This window comes from Rhagoletis zephyria, unplaced genomic scaffold (genome assembly GCF_001687245.7).
Source record: "Rhagoletis zephyria isolate East Lansing unplaced genomic scaffold, Rhagoletis_zephyria_1.1 Rzeph_scaffold_02949, whole genome shotgun sequence".
In the NCBI taxonomy this organism is placed as follows: Eukaryota; Metazoa; Arthropoda; class Insecta; order Diptera; family Tephritidae; genus Rhagoletis; species Rhagoletis zephyria.
In genome coordinates this window covers 55,699-71,891 of record NW_016160033.1, presented here as the reverse complement: position 1 = coordinate 71,891, position 16,193 = coordinate 55,699, and the positions used below count along the sequence as shown (strand labels likewise).

The window sequence follows — 16,193 nt, the reverse complement described above, 5'->3', positions numbered from 1 at the left end:
AAGTTAAAAATTTAATAAATTTTTATTAATGATAATAATAAAATAAAATAAAATAATTCTCCAAATGAAATAAAATAAATAGCATTAATTTAAACAAAAATAAAATAAAAGAAAGCAAAATAAAACGTATCTAGTTTAATGAAATAAAATAAAATTAAATTTAAAAAATTACAAATAAATTATAAAACAAAATAAAAAAGCAAAATTAACTTAAATTTGATTTAAACTAACAAAAAGATACAAAAACGCGAGGATATTTTATCTTCGATGACATGAGATGAGATGACTTGTCGTCAGCTGATAAATCCACATTTCAAACCTTTTATAAAAACTGTAAAAATTCAAGAAACTTTAACAAATTCAACCAAAATTTTTAAAATTTCAGGTAAGCTGATTTATAGCCCATTAAATTTTATAAATTTTATGTAAACTTTAAACGCTAGAAAATCACGCTGATTTCCTTCATATAAAATGCAAAAAACCGTTGGCCAAAAAAATTATTAAAAATCAACGCGATTTCCATCGTCTAAAAAATTTGTACTTTTACCTACTTAAATTTAATAGGCTACAAAATTTATATGTCTGGGTGTAGCTGACTGCGCAAGGATGCTTGCCACAATTTGTTTGATATTCAGACATGATCAGGGCTCGAATTCCACTGCAGACAACATGCAACTTAAATATTTTTTTTTTTGGATTTTGTTTTGATTAGTCACTTCACGGATGATTTTTCAGATCGAACGCAGCCACTTTAATGTGCGTATAACTGAATTAAATATTTTCCAATATAGAGTACTTTCGTTGACGTTTATAGTAAGATAAATCGCGTTTCTATTTGATTTTAAAATTTTCTCCCTTAGTGTAGTATATCTATATATTTTTTCCGTTTCCTCGCACCAACGGCCATTTAAACTTAACTTTGATGAAAATTAAACTGTGTCAAATAAAATTACGATTTTTTTTGCATATATTAAAGTTTCGTTGTCGTTCACGAAAAAAAAAACTGGAAGATTTTCAGCCCTCAATCTTCATTTCTCAGTAAGCGCTTTCAAAAGTATAAATTTTCAACAAAAACAAATTGTGGCCGTTATTTTTTTATAAATAACTAAAAGTAACAAACAAAAAACCTGGTAGCCCTTTCAATTTTATTAATCGTAAAATGTAAAATAATTTGTTTTTCAAGATTGGAACAAAGCCAAGCATTTTTCCATCAAACGATTTGAAGAATTTTCATTGATCGAAACTAATAATTTCGAAACATCCCTAGGTTGCTCAAATAGCCAAAAGCCAACTGAGTAATAATATAATACTAACTGTAATAATAATAAATTGAGACACAACTTACTAATGAAAAATTTTAATTAATGACTAGTTTCAGGCAACAAAACACTTTTAAAAACTGGCCCAATAAATTCTACGAATTTATAATAGTTTTGACCACCTTAGGGTTGTTCACCATTTGCCTGACTAATAATTTTAAGAGTATTTAATAACTTTCCCTTCCAAACCTTTTCTTTGTTCAAACTGTAGTATACATTTTATTTGATATTAACTCCGGGGTAGCAGACTAAATATTTAGCTGTAAATTTCTTTTAATTTTACATATATAAGTTTGAATTATCATATAATTTCTGATTTCTTGTTAATATGTATACATATTATATGTATGTATATGATTCTATTTTTTTTATCCGGCATTTAAAAATATTAATTATTACGATTTAAATGCTTAATTATTTCGAGTTTTCCCTTCTAAATCTAAAATTTGTTTTTTTTTATGATTTTTATTTAATATCAAATGCAACAAAGACATACATGCAATATTATATTTCATATGTATGTATGTAATTTACTACTAAACTTTAACTAAGAGAAACACAAATACATACAAAAAAATATGTTTTAAGAAAATATATGCGCACACAAAACTTCAAACACACAATTTGAAAAACGAACTCAAACAACACACAACCACAAGCATATGGCATAGGTTTAGCTCTATTTTTGTACACATGTACATATGTACATTTATACTCACTCGATGCATTAAATGCAAGTTTTAGAAATAAAGCCTGCTTAAAAGGTTATTCGCTAGAAATGCGCATTAGCATACACTGACACATTTGGAGCTGCGTCCAGCACATAACATGTACATGTACATATACATGCATACATACATAGATATCTATAAATTAACATCAAATAAGAACACACAAAAAACACAACAGTTTCATAATTTTCATTGTAAACCAACAAACACATTTTATTAAGGCCAAAATTTTATGTCATAAATAATATACATACATAATACTTACACATCTAACTATGTACATATATCTGTATTTTGACCCTGTTAAATAATTACATAAATTAACTTAAGCTTTTAACCGCTATGTATATATATGTATACACATATAAATGTATACTCGTACAAATATATATCTAAATATACATACATACATAAATAGAAAAAAAAATTATAAGCAATTACTTACAAATGTATGTATATAAGTACCCAGTAGGAAATTTGATCATGTATGACTTTAAAGACTTGCTCTTAGTCGTTTTCACAAATTTCTGGTATTTTGTGACTGCAAACTAACAGGAAGTCGAACACGTAAATACTTTTGTATATCTCATAGCACAGTGTATCACAAATTTAGGGACGGACTAATACCGAATGTTCAAAGAGTAAAACCCGTCAAAGCTTTCTGGACCTCAGGTCAATTCCATATTTTATGGACGAAAAAATGTTAAATTTGGTTCTTTTATAGCTTTTGAAGAAGTGAAAAAAGATTGAAATTTGTATATATAAACTCCGACTTTGCTTCTTCACATGGATTTTTTTTTTTACCACCCCATTAGGGTGCATTACATGCTTATATGATCTTTTCCGACCGGGTATTTATAATACAACAACAGTACAATACACTTCCATGCACACACATATAGCAAATCACATTCATACATAAAGAAACATATTCAAACACATTTACATATCGTCGTTTAAAGTACAAAATCGCGTATGGCCATTCTGCAAAACCGCGTAACTGACATTCGCTGCCAAAAATTGGATTTGCTCACTCGGGCTCTTGGCTCAATTCTTATCCATTCGTGCTGAAATATACTAGCCAGAAATCCGATTGCTTTATAAAAAAGAGAACCATTTTGAAATATAAGTGTTTTTACTCTCTAGAAAAAAATGTATGCAATCTCACATACGCGGTTTTTGCATTTTGCTGATACGCGGTTTTGTACTTTAAACGACGATATATATGAATCTGTATTCATTTAAATATCTACATATACATACTTATCAATATATTACAACGTATTATATCTATAAACTAAATTCAGTTCTACTTGTTATTGTATTGTAATTTTTCTCGTCTAATCACCTGCCAATACCATTTTTTCTAATCGAATATTTCATTTCTTCTTATCACTCAAACATAAAAACGAATTTGCAACGCATTGCATTGTATATGTAAAACCGTTTGTCACAAATACACACACCCAACACGACGATCAAAATGTAAATGCTGCGTCATCATCATCCTGGTATACGTACCCGCATTATGACACTTTGTCTCTTGTGCTGTTGGCGCGGCCTACGTCCTTTGAACTTTCATGGGCTGGGACTCGTATTGCGACATTTCTGACTGCACACCTCTCTTGCGTGCGTGCGTGCCTGGCTGACTTTTTGATTGGTGCGGTGCCGTTGATTCACCCCAACAATAATGCATAGACATATTGTCGTTTGCGGACATATAACGTACGAGTCGGTGTCGCATTTCTTAAAGGATTTCCTGCACGAGGATCGTGAGGATGTGGATGTGGAGGTTGTATTTTTACATCGGTAAGTTTTTGAATTTTTCAAAACTTTTGTCAATGTACTCTTAAGTGGCTAAGCATACAAATGTATGTTTGTATGTTATTTTCATGCATATATGCACTTCTATGTAAGTAACTATATGTATATGATTCTTTGTTTATACTTATGTAAGTTTGTTTTTTTTTTAAATGGCTTTGTGTGCTTATGCGCCATTCAGGAAATTTGCATACATATATACTGTATGCAGAAATTGATAGTACAATAGACTAACGTTGCTAGGATTACATGCATATATGATTTATTCTTAGCTTATGCGAATATGCATATGTATGTATATGAAAGTGCTGTAGTTAACAGTTTATATATAATTACTTTATTCAAACTGTTGCTAATATTTCAAACATTATAACAGGTTATTGAAAAAGTACCGTTATCTGCATTTATTTATATTCCGAACATTTTGCTTCTTAACATTTTTTTTTATATGTATGTATTTATAAGCTTGGTACATACTGATTCTCTTGAAGTTTTCGTAATCAGTAAATTTATATTTTTCGATTGACATTCTTATGAAGATTCCTACTCCATCAGCATTGTTTTTCTAGATTTTTTAATTCATAGTACATGATGGATAAGCAGCAAGAGTTTACGGGGTGTGTTTAGCTCAGCGGTTAGCAAGCTGGCTTTGCGCATCGATTGATGCAACGTCAACTCCCGGTGATGTCTAGAAAAAATCGATCCTTAAGTTTTTTTGCCAACTGAGAATATAGAACCACTTTTTTCACTGATATAGATATTTACATATAAAGGTTAGAAGTCAGTTCGTAGCCGTAAAATTTTTCCAGTAACACATATTATTTTCACATGAAATTTTTACACACCCAAAAGTGAAGTATAAAATAAATAAATAAAAACAAATTTTCAATCAAACTGATTTGTGTAGTTCAGAGGCATCTTTAGTAAATGTTTTGGAGGCTGTTTTAATATATCCACATTATATATTTCTTAGCTGGAATGGAGATAAATGAATTAAATCCCAAACCTATGAAAAATGGGGGTATATGAAAACGTTATCGCAGCCATTGAAAAGAGCCAGGGGTAACCCATTTAAACTAAAATTCTGGTGACGCATAGATACATACCTCTGGAAGCATTTACCTAGAATACTGAGATGAGTATTTTTCCAATCGATATATGCATACAAAAACGGGCGTGACACCTTCTTGAAAGTTACATGATCACAGGGTATATCCCTGGAACCATTTTAAGCTAAACCTTGAGGGATTACCTTCCTGCTAAACTAATAAAAATTAGCCATTCGTGAAATAAAGTTTTACGATCGGTTTGGGTAAGGTTTAACCACTTAACCTTCCTTTGTTTTTGCCGCTACTGAATTCGATAAACTGTCAGTTTTCACACAATTTAAAATGTACATATGCATTTAAAAATGTCATGATAATTGTGTTGCTGGCTTCATGTTGCCAACATGTTGCAAGCTTTTTCACAGCGTGAACAGATACTACTTTGCTGAGGAAGTGTTTTGGAATTTCACCAGTGTTGCCAGAGAAAAATTTCGTTTGGAGTTAAAACGGTCGAAAAAAGAGCTAAAAAGAGCTAAATGATACTGAAAGTAGCTAAAAAGAAGAGCTATATATTTTTGTTAAGGTTGAGCATTTATTGACCTAAGGTTGTTTTTACATTTTCGGAAACTTTAATAAAAACAACGGATTTTATATGTTTAAGTGCTGAAAAAATCTTTTAAACCCAAAGTAAGGTGCATATATTTCGAATTCGTTGATATGGCATTAATAGGAGTGAACTAAATATACATTACAAACTGTTAAAGTCTGTAATTTCAGATATTTGAATTGAATAATTTTTTCGCAAAATTTTTCTGCAAAGATTTACTTTCAGCTCTCCTTAAAGGTAAAGTTAGTAAGGTAAAATAAAATCTGCGCTATCAGAAAATGGATTTTCTTCTAATTAATTTTTGAATTCTTTAACCTAGATCCAAGAGTTTATGGTGGATACACTGCATTTCGAAATTTTCCATTTTATCAACTGCTTAACAACTAAAACTTTCTGAAGCTAAAAAAAGTGCTAGATAAATTTGAAAAGAGCTAAAGAAAGAGCTAGGAGCTAAAACCCAATAAAAATATAAAATGGCAACGCTGAATTTCACACTTATTTCACAGAAAAAAATTCTATATACAATTCGACAGCGTTTTCACGTGAAACAGGAACAGAATACTATGCTTAAGATTGCTTTCCCCTGTTGACGATACGCTCAAATGCACAACTTGCGTACATAAAAATAAAAGCAAGATCCACGGAAAACTATCTACATGAAATTGTGAGTCTAAGTCTTGTAGAAAAATCATTCAACACTTTAAGCAATACTTGGAGGGTGAGTTACTGTCGAAATTCGACCCATTTTCTAGTTCTTAAGACCACTGAAGAGATTTTCTAACTTAGCACGTCGTTTAACATATAAGGAACGTAATTACTTACCGGAAAATCCCCTGCTTTGGAACAACAACAACGTTTCAACATTTTTTAAAAGATTTCGGGTCCAAAAATAACATAATTCAAAACATATTTTCCAAAGTTATTTTAACTATTTTTTTGAACGATACTACTTTTCCAAAAAATTTTTATCTCAAAGGCTTTAAAATATCGTTATATGCATTATTTTTATTTGCTATCTGTTCTCGTTCTTGAGATATTTGATTTTGTAAAAAAAAAAATATTTTTATTACAGTGTGGTGGTACTAGCAATTTTTGTAGACATACTAGAAGCATAAAAATGTTGGGAATACTAAATGATGCACTTTGTTCTGGAACTAGTAAATTTTTAAAATATGTATTTTTTATATAGGGAATGTTTGCAACAGTTTATACTATTCAAATAAATTAAGTATATATGCATATTAAGTAAAAATTAATTTATTTCAATTTCCTGCACTATCACTAATTGCAATTACTAAAACAATTAAAAAGCAAACACAATGAATATCATTAAAATTTCTTGATTCAGCGACATATTCGTTTTTTTTTTTATATTAACAAGCATTAATAACTTTATTTCATAATCTGAATCTTAACCAACAATTAATAACTCCATATGAACATCCTAAACCAAATCTGTATATAGCAAGGAGCCTGATCTGGAGCTAGAAGGTCTGCTGAAACGTCACTATACGACAGTGGCGTTTTTTCAGGGCACCATGATGAATGCAGTCGATTTGGAACGAGTCAAGGTACACACAAAACAGCAACAAACGCAAAGAGAAAATAAAAACCACACCATTTACTGCAAGTCCTTGAAACCTTAAAAAGACCAAATAAAAAAACCCCAACACACATTTTAAACTGTATACCAGCTGCGAAAAAAAATCCAAACCAAGCCCCACTGTGCCTTAGGTGAAAAAAAAAACTAAATAAATTACTGGCCGATACACGCAATTCTTCTATGTCAGTGCAAATGATATTGCAATCAAACTTTTTGTTTTAAGGTTGTTTGTATGAATGTACATAGAGCGCAAGAAGTACATATATGCCTGTACATTAGGGTGATCCAGAAAAGCATGTGGAAAAAGCAAAGTCGGAATTTTAATGCCGGCACCCCCTAGGATTGTTCTAGGTATACCGAAAAAAATAGAACCCTATTTTTTTTATTTTGAAATCAAATAATATTTAAGGAGTGCTCAAAGCGCTCAAAGTTTTCCATGTATTTTATATGGGGAAAAAAAAACAAAATTTCCTAGAAATGGTACAAAACTCTTGAAAATCAATATTTTTTGATCGGAAAACGCTGTTTCTCTTCAAGAGATTCCCAATAATAATACCCAATTCTTTCTTTGACCATCGTGCTAACTATATTTCATAGGTTCGCGAAAAACACCAAAAATGCTATGAGCGGACCAATAAAAAATCTTTAGTGTTTTAAAAACAGGTTAAAAAAAGAATTGGATATTGATACTGGAAGTCTCTAGAGTTGTTTGTCCCCATATAAAATAAAAAAATAGTGGTACATATATTTTACGGTATAGAACAATCATAGGGGGTGCCGGCATTAAAATTTCGACTTTAATTTTTTGGACCACACTAATGTACATAGTATGTATGTATGTTTCTGTGCGGGTGCAAACTGAATAAAGGGATGTGGGTGTGTGTGAAAAGGTAAAGTCGGAATTTTCATGCTCTCACCTAGTATTGTTCTATATCGAAAAAATAAAACCCTATTTTTTTTATTTTGAAATCAAAAAATCGACTGCATATTTAGTGGTCAAAGTTTTCCTTGTATTTTTCCTGCAAAAGTTTTAGGACCAGGTGGTCTGCTGGGACATAGTTTTAAAGTAGTATGTGTAAAAGGACCACCACCTCTTCATAGCCTATGGGCACGGCGATTTTCAAATATTCGGTATATACAAAATCGTATGATATGCAGTCCATGGTCCAAAAGGGGTAGTTGTCTAGGTGGTCCCATATTATGCAGCGTTGGACCAGAGGTCAGAGAGTCAGGTCCAATGACACCGCAATGTTAATGTAACCATATTTTCTCTATATGTTGGGACCAATTTCGTTACTAATGTTGGTTACAATGTAGCGTGGGCCTGTACTAGTATTTAACCTAGTGCAACTTTTTGCAGGGTTATATAAGAAAAAAAAGAACTTTCATAGAAATGGTACATAATTCTTGAAAATTAATATTTTTCGATCGGAAAGCTTTGTTTGCCCTCAGAACATTTCCAGTAATATTACCTAATTGTTTATTTACCCACTTTTTCATAGTAACTCCAATTTATAGGAGAAAAATGCAATGGGGGACCACTAAAAAGTCTTTTAAATTAAAATTCTTTAGTATAAAAATCAGGGTTCGTATTTGCACACACATGCGCAGCACATCCTAACATTTTACGCTCACACATGTGTGCTGTGCATATAAAAAATTAAAAACTTGCTCACATCACATGTGTGTGCCGTTTGGTAAAAAGCACGGGCACATGTGTGTACTTTATTTTTATTAATATAAGGCACACGCACATGTGCGTGCTTTGCGTAGAGAAACTTATACACTTCGATTTCTAACTCAAATCTTAAAATAATTTTTTAATATGTTTTCTGTAATATAAAAAACAAACAACATCTCACTTTTTATCGAATTGTCTTTCAAAAAAAAACCGTTTAATAAACAAACTCTTTTAAAAATATATTATGTGCATGTGCATGGGCTGAAATTTGTACAAAAATCGGCTCACACACATGTGCATGTGCTTAATAACAAACAGCACACACTTTTCTGTGAGCAGAGTTTGTTTTCCACTTATGCACACACATGTGTATGAGCAGTGAGTGCAAGTTGAATGTGTATCTGGCGTGTGTGTGAGCAGAGCATGTGTGTGCAAATACGAACCCTGATAAAAATATAAAAAAACAAGGAAATATTTTTTCGATATAGAATAATTCTAGGGGGTGAGTGCATTAAACTTCCGACTTAACTTTTTTTTTTTGACCGCCCTAGTATGTATGCTTGCCAGATGATAGAGTGCGCCTCATCTTTCGTGGCCATAGACAAATTTTAGCAGATATTCACCTTCTGCGTCCCTGCCCCTAGCCGGTTACGACACATGTGTATCTGCGCAGTAGTATAAAATAGCCACCATAGTGCAAACATCACCATCATCATTGTCCCTATGCAGCGAGCTTTCGACCAATTCCCATATTGCCATAGTACCATCCCAATTCATCGCTACCACAACTATGTACTTGAGTATGTACGTACATATGTATGTATGTATACCAATGCATACGATTTTAAGGATTTACCTATTATCTCCCTACGTACATAAATATGTATGTACATAAATTCGCCCATATTTTCGTCCTGGCTTAACAATCGCTCTGCCTATACTGGCTATGTACATATGGGTCAATACATGGAAAATCGACCAGTTGTTAGAATCTATCATTTTTTATTTGGATGAATTTTGCTTAGAACTTTTCTTTTATCATATAACGAAGTTCTGCCAAAGGAAAAAAAAAAAAAATTTTTCGAAAGTTAAAAATTTTACAACTTCCTGCATTTTGCAAGTTAATTCTTCAAAATATCGTTTTAAAGATAAAATTTAAGGTTATATATGGGTTAGGTTAGGTCAAAGTGGTTGCCCGAAGGCAAAGTTTCCCATGATGTCACTGTGACCCAGCACCCAAACTACCGTTACTACGAAGTACTGCGACGCGAGTGATATCGAGGTCAGACATTCCCTTACCGATTTACAGCTCCACCAGCCCTGCCTTCAAGTTTTTCGCCATCCGTTAAGAAGTTTACCGCTCCCTTCTTCCAGGACCCCCACCCTACCCAGTCCTCTCTTGAAGGAACCTAGGCAGAGACGGAGATACTGGGAGACATTTTGTGGCGCAGTAATCTATCCGTCAAAGCCTTAAAGAACTCCAGAGTCTCCAAATTTCGAGCCAGTTAACCACCCCGTGTCCCTGAGCCCAATAGCATATCATGCTGCAAGAATTCTTCCAATATCAGCAGGTCCAAGTTTCAACATGACGTTAAGCGCCAGTGTAGCTGTGGCTACTAATGTCGAGCAGGGCGATCCGGTGTGCACGCTCCAGTTGCTTAACAACTTTCACTAGTGAGTTCCACCAGACAAAAGCGCCGCAAAACAAGATGGTTTTATAGAGCCAATGGATTACTTTCCCTCTCCTAGAGCAGTACAAGGCAACCGACGCCCTTTCCTACAATGTTAAGCTTCCACGACAGCTTCCTACTTGTAGTTCCTGGTAAATAAGACCAGTTCCATCCAGTTGACTGCCCACTTGGTTACTTAATTCAGGTAGCCTTGAGCTAGATAAAAAAAGGGATTACAAGTCAGCCACATCATCTGCATTCTGCCAGCTCCCTTTTTCCAGTTCCTCTAGAAGGTAGTTTGCAGCAGCAATCCAGAGCAGAGGAGAGAGAACACCACCTTGCGGAGGGCACTTGTTGACTCTATGCTCTATCACGCAGTACGCTGTAGATGAACGTTATTTGGTTGGTTGAAACCCGCAGATTATTAACAGACTTGACCATTGTCTCCAAAAAATACAAAAATTTCAGAATTTCGAAATTTAAAAAAATCGTACAAGCAAAAATTGTTTTCAAGGCGTATCTTAAAGACATGATTTTTTCTTTAAATTTCAAAATTTAATAGATATCTATAAAAAAACTTTTAAAAATTTAACATCTTTTAAGACCAGTTGGAGGTATTCTCTATAGTAGAAGCAATTGAACCAAAAATTCCTATAAGCTTTTGCTTTTACTATTTTTTTAATTTGAAAATTCTGTAAAAAAAATATATACATACACTGCCGGAACAAAGTATTGGCACACCAAATTTTTCACAAAATATGCAACAATTTTCGTTATTTTTCCGCTAATTTCGTATAAAAATATAATTCATTCTACAACAAAAAACATAAAAATATAATTCCTAAACTTTGTGCAAAACTCGCGAAAATTCAGCAAAATTTGCAACTTTTTAATAATTTTTTAGAATTTTTTTGAGTATGCAGAATTTTAAAATTTTGATGAAAATTTGCTGAATTTTCGCGAGTTTTGCACAAAGTTTAGGAATTTTATTTTTATGTTTTTTGTTGTTGAGTGAACAAATAAAAAAAAGTTGGCGGAAAAATATTAGAATAAAAATTGATGCATATATTGTGAAAAATTTGCTGTGCCAATACTTTGTTCCGGCAGAGTACATATATGTATATATTTTTTTTTTTTCATTTATATATTTTTTTCTCTTTAGCAATAGCTATAACAGTTTTCGAGATATTCAAAAAATAAACATGCATTATTCCTGAAAATTTTGGAATTTAGAAAGTTGCATAACTTTGGCGGAACTTCGTTATATAAAAACTTCTAATCAAAATTCACCAAAATCAAAAATTGTCAATTCCTACTATTACTGGATTTGAAATGGATTGAACCAAATGTGTGTATGTCTGTCGGAAAAGTTTTCTATTTTTCTACTCTTATTTGATACTCCACCGCTACTACCATTCCAAACACCCACCTACCATTTTTTGCTTTGTAGTTTTGCGCCCTCAGCTCATTTTGTCTAATCATAAAATTTGCCACTGGCCATATTTTCTACTTCTTTTTGTCCTACACTTTTTTTGTTCCTTTTTAGTGCTTTGTCCACCAGAGATTCCGTTTTGTTATTTTGCTTTCAAATCGCCATTGATTTTGATTGATTGGGTTCGAGTGACATTTTTGTTTATTTTTTTTTTTTGTTTTTTCTTTGTAAACGCAATAGCGCTTTATCTTTCTTCCTGGCTGGCCATTCTCCATGATTTTCTATGACTTTTCGTCGACATTTTTTTCCTATATTTTTTATTAATTAATTTTGTTCTATTGTGTACTTTGAAAGGATGCATTACACACATGAAATTTTATTCCTCATCACCGCTTCAATTTGGAATGACGTTTTTCCTTAATCGATATTGTCTTGTTTGAGAGTTTCAAGTAGTAAATCTTTGCCAACGATTTCTTATTCTGTTTCTAGAGCGTTTAGTGGTATGTAAACATAGTTTTTCCGCAGCGTTTTTCTTTTAGAATGTTTATGACTTATTAAATCAACTACTTTTTTTCAATAAACCTCCGCTTTCATTGACAGCCAACTAATAAAAAAAAATATGAAATTGACTTTATATTTTCCATATCTTAATAGCAAATAGTTTGCATATTAAAAACTTTAGTGTAATTTTATCTAAGTAGAATTTCTTATTGTTGATTTTTTATTAATTATGCAATAATAAATTCGTTTTTCTATAATATTAGCAGTTTGCAGAAATATACAGTTACGTCTTAAAATTTTGTATTACTACGTACTTAGCGCTTTCGTTTTTAGAAAAAATGTGTATTACTAAAGTTTCAAAACTAGTTAAGTTTAAAATAAGAATCAAACATATATATTTTTTTTTTTGTAATTAATATTAAACCAAATGGATTTAATACTAAAAAGCGAGGCTAACTTAAATTTCCGTATTTTTTATGCCAAACTTTAAAAGTTTTCATAGGTGTAGCTTTCTTTCAAAAGAAACTTTAGGTGTCATTTTTTCATTAGGTACCAGAAAAGCAATAGAGATACTGCTCCAACAATTTTCTAAACAACTCTCTATGCCGGTAACTCCGATTGCCATGCCACAATGCAAACTAATGAAGTAATGACACATCGTTTTCCTTGCTTGCTCTTGGATCGTCAAAATCCAGTCGCAACAAATCAAACAAAACATTAATGGCCTATCGTGACATTGCATCCTCTCCCAAGGTCTGCCACGGTACAAAGTAGTGTTGTCAAGTATTGAGTACTTTTGGCGATCGAGTTCTTCAGTATCGATACTTTTGAGGATCTTGTATTTTTGAGAGCGTTAATTATTTCCTTTATTTAAATATACACATGCTTTATTTAAATATAAATACTTAGTATAGAAGTCTCAAAAGCTGGCAGCACTTTAGTCAGATTAAAATATTATTTTTATTATAAACTACGTCAAATGAATGGCAAACTTTACTGAGTACAAGTATTGTAACTGAAAACTATTAAAACTTCAAATTGAGTTCAATTATTTCTGAATACCGGTGCTTTTAAGCATCAATTCGTTTCTAAAAAATTTTTTTTTTGTATATTTAATATGCCGAAACCTTTTTGAAAAACAGTTAAATTTGAACATGCATATTTGTCTACCAATGGAGCTTTTCTCTTTTAAACTTAATTTTTTACCGTTGCTATGTGTGAACTGCAGGTAGGGGCTGATAGAAAGAATGGGAGCATAGAAATTAAAATTAGTGTTTTTGACATCAACTAAAAATTAAGTTAGGCTCGCTTAACGAAAATTTTTTCATTGCCATATGCAAACAAAATTATATCAATAATATAAAGCGTACTTATTACGATCTAGTAAAGATATATTCCAAAGGTGCATACAATCTGTAAATATTATTTTGCATATCTTTACGAAAATATATATTTTTTAAATATCTATTTACGTCACTTAACACATAAGCTTTTTTTTTAAATTTCGGGTAGTAATCTTACGTTTATTTTACTAATTTTACTCTTATTATGATGCTCATTTCAATATGAAATTAATTATTTGCAAAATTTTGTTTTTCTTCCATTCCATATTGAAATTACCTACTACTCAACAATTTTTGTGAATCTTCAAATTTGCCTACAAAAAAAAATAAAAATTCAAACAACAACACCTGACGTGATTTAAAACAAAACAACTACAAATACAAAACATTAAAACAATGTCCTCACATGGCTTCAATAAAAAAAATACGCCTTGTTTTTGAAAACTGAATATTTATTTTTGACGGTGTCATACACCTGCTGTATTTTTAACTCCTGCTGGTACTTCCATAACGCACACTTTCACAAATCACCTAATTACATATGTATGTAAAACCACACAAAATTTTCAACTGAAATTTCAAAAGTAAACCACCCGACTTGGAACTTGAGGGTTTATTCAAGCGTCATTTTACGACAGTGGAATTCTTTCAAGGCACAATTATGAATCCAATTGATCTGCAACGGGTTAAGGTAAACGATCGATTCGCTTTATCACTTGTTGTTATTGTGTTAGCACAAAGTTTATTTAGTTACATTCAATTCACTCCTAATTTGGATTCATCTTGACTAAATACATATTTGATAAACTAATTTGTTGAATTAACATTAATTAACACGTTTACGTTTCTGTTATTGCTTAACAAATCTTATTTTCATTTCATTATTTGTAACTACAATGCTCACAGAAGTTGTATTGTGTATAATTGGTTAATTTATTGTCCATAAATGTTCACATTGTCATACACACTAACACAGAATCACACAAAATGCCATCAATTATACATATATACATACATGCATAAGTGTGTGAATATTTATGTATTGATGTGAATTTGGCAATGATTGGTAAAAAACAAAAACAAAATCAACAACAATATACGTCTAACCATTGTGTTCTGAAACAAATGTGAAAAATGTGGTCTCATAATTGGTTACTTCTTCACTGTTTGTATTATTTGTCTGATATCTTTATTTATGTAAAAAAATAAAATTATGTGAAAATGTCACTGCTTAATGTAGTAGTTAAATATTTAGGCGTGTCAGGTGCCTTGCTATTAGGAAATCAATTCGCTTGATAGTACATATGGGCCATTCCATACAAAATTTACACCTCCATTTTTCTTTTGGTGCGAAATATATTTTTGACGTAGGACACGTCTTACGTTTCGATATGGAGGCTATGCTGAAATGTTGTAGTTGTAATTTCTAGAGCTTCACGAAAACGCTTATTGCATGAGAACTAATGAAGCGATTTCATAGAAGAGTGTGGCGTTTCACAGATAAAATTCCAAACCTAAAGACAGATTCATTTTTGTAAGTAACCAATTCGGTGTTTGTCGTAAAAAGAACGGTAAACATTGGCTTATTTTGGCGTCAATTTTGGGCTCCAACAGCTTATGATGTGCAGATATAACCTTCATTTTCGGGATATAGATTTTTTGGAGTAATAGAAATATTATCGTGTACAGATTTTATATAAATTCCACAAATATTGAGGATTTAAAGGCAAAAAAAATTTTTGAAAACAGTTTTATTTTATTTTTTTTATTACCAAGCGGTTTTCGAGGCTCGAATGATTTTGTTTTTGTTTCCTTTAATAAAAAATTCAAGAGTTTTCCTTTCGTTTGGTATATGGGGTGTATTGGTTGATATCTTCTAAGCATGTTTATTTTATTCAAATTTATGGGCATAAATGATTTCCCATACAAAATCACTTCGTCATCGTTTGCAAACACGTGCATGCGTTGGAATGACGGAAGGAGACAAAAAGTACATATGTATGTGTGTGTAAGTACACAATACTTCGGCTTTTGTTAAACAGATGGCGCAGTATTTACAACCTAATCGCAGCGTATGTACATATGTATGTAATTACATACATACGTACATATCGTCGTTTAAAGTGCAAAACCGCGTATCAACAAAATGCAAAACCCTGTATCAAGATAATGCAAAACCGCATATGTGAGGTTGCATAAATTATTTTATAGAGAGAAAAAACGTTTATATTTCAAAATGGTTCTCTTTTTTATAAAGCAATCGCATTTGTGGCTAGTATATTTCAGGACGAATGGATAAGCATTGAGCCAAGAGCTTGTGTGAGCAAATCCAATCTTTGGCAGCCAATGTCAGTTACGCGGTTTTGCAGAATGACGATACGAGGTTTTGTACTTTACACGACGATATGTAGATAGAGGCACAGAGACTCAATCTAGGAA

General features: G+C 31.8%; 2 protein-coding genes across 2 annotated transcripts in view; both read left to right on the top strand.

The window, feature by feature from the left end:
- Positions 1 to 3,705: 3,705 nt before the first annotated feature.
- LOC108368092 (calcium-activated potassium channel slowpoke-like) lies at positions 3,706 to 7,170 on the top strand. Its single transcript, XM_017622855.1, has 2 exons — positions 3,706 to 3,859; positions 6,990 to 7,170. The coding sequence occupies exons 1-2, from the start codon at positions 3,741 to 3,743 to the stop codon at positions 7,168 to 7,170; spliced, it is 300 nt and encodes a 99-aa protein (XP_017478344.1). The 5' UTR covers positions 3,706 to 3,740.
- Positions 7,171 to 10,393: 3,223 nt separating this feature from the next.
- The window catches only part of LOC108368091 (calcium-activated potassium channel slowpoke-like), a 59,809-nt gene continuing 54,009 nt past the window's right edge, over positions 10,394 to 16,193 (top strand). Inside the window, exon 1 of the mRNA XM_017622854.1 lies at positions 10,394 to 10,447. Coding sequence (XP_017478343.1) covers positions 10,394 to 10,447 — 54 coding nt within the window. The remainder of the gene's footprint in view (positions 10,448 to 16,193) is intronic.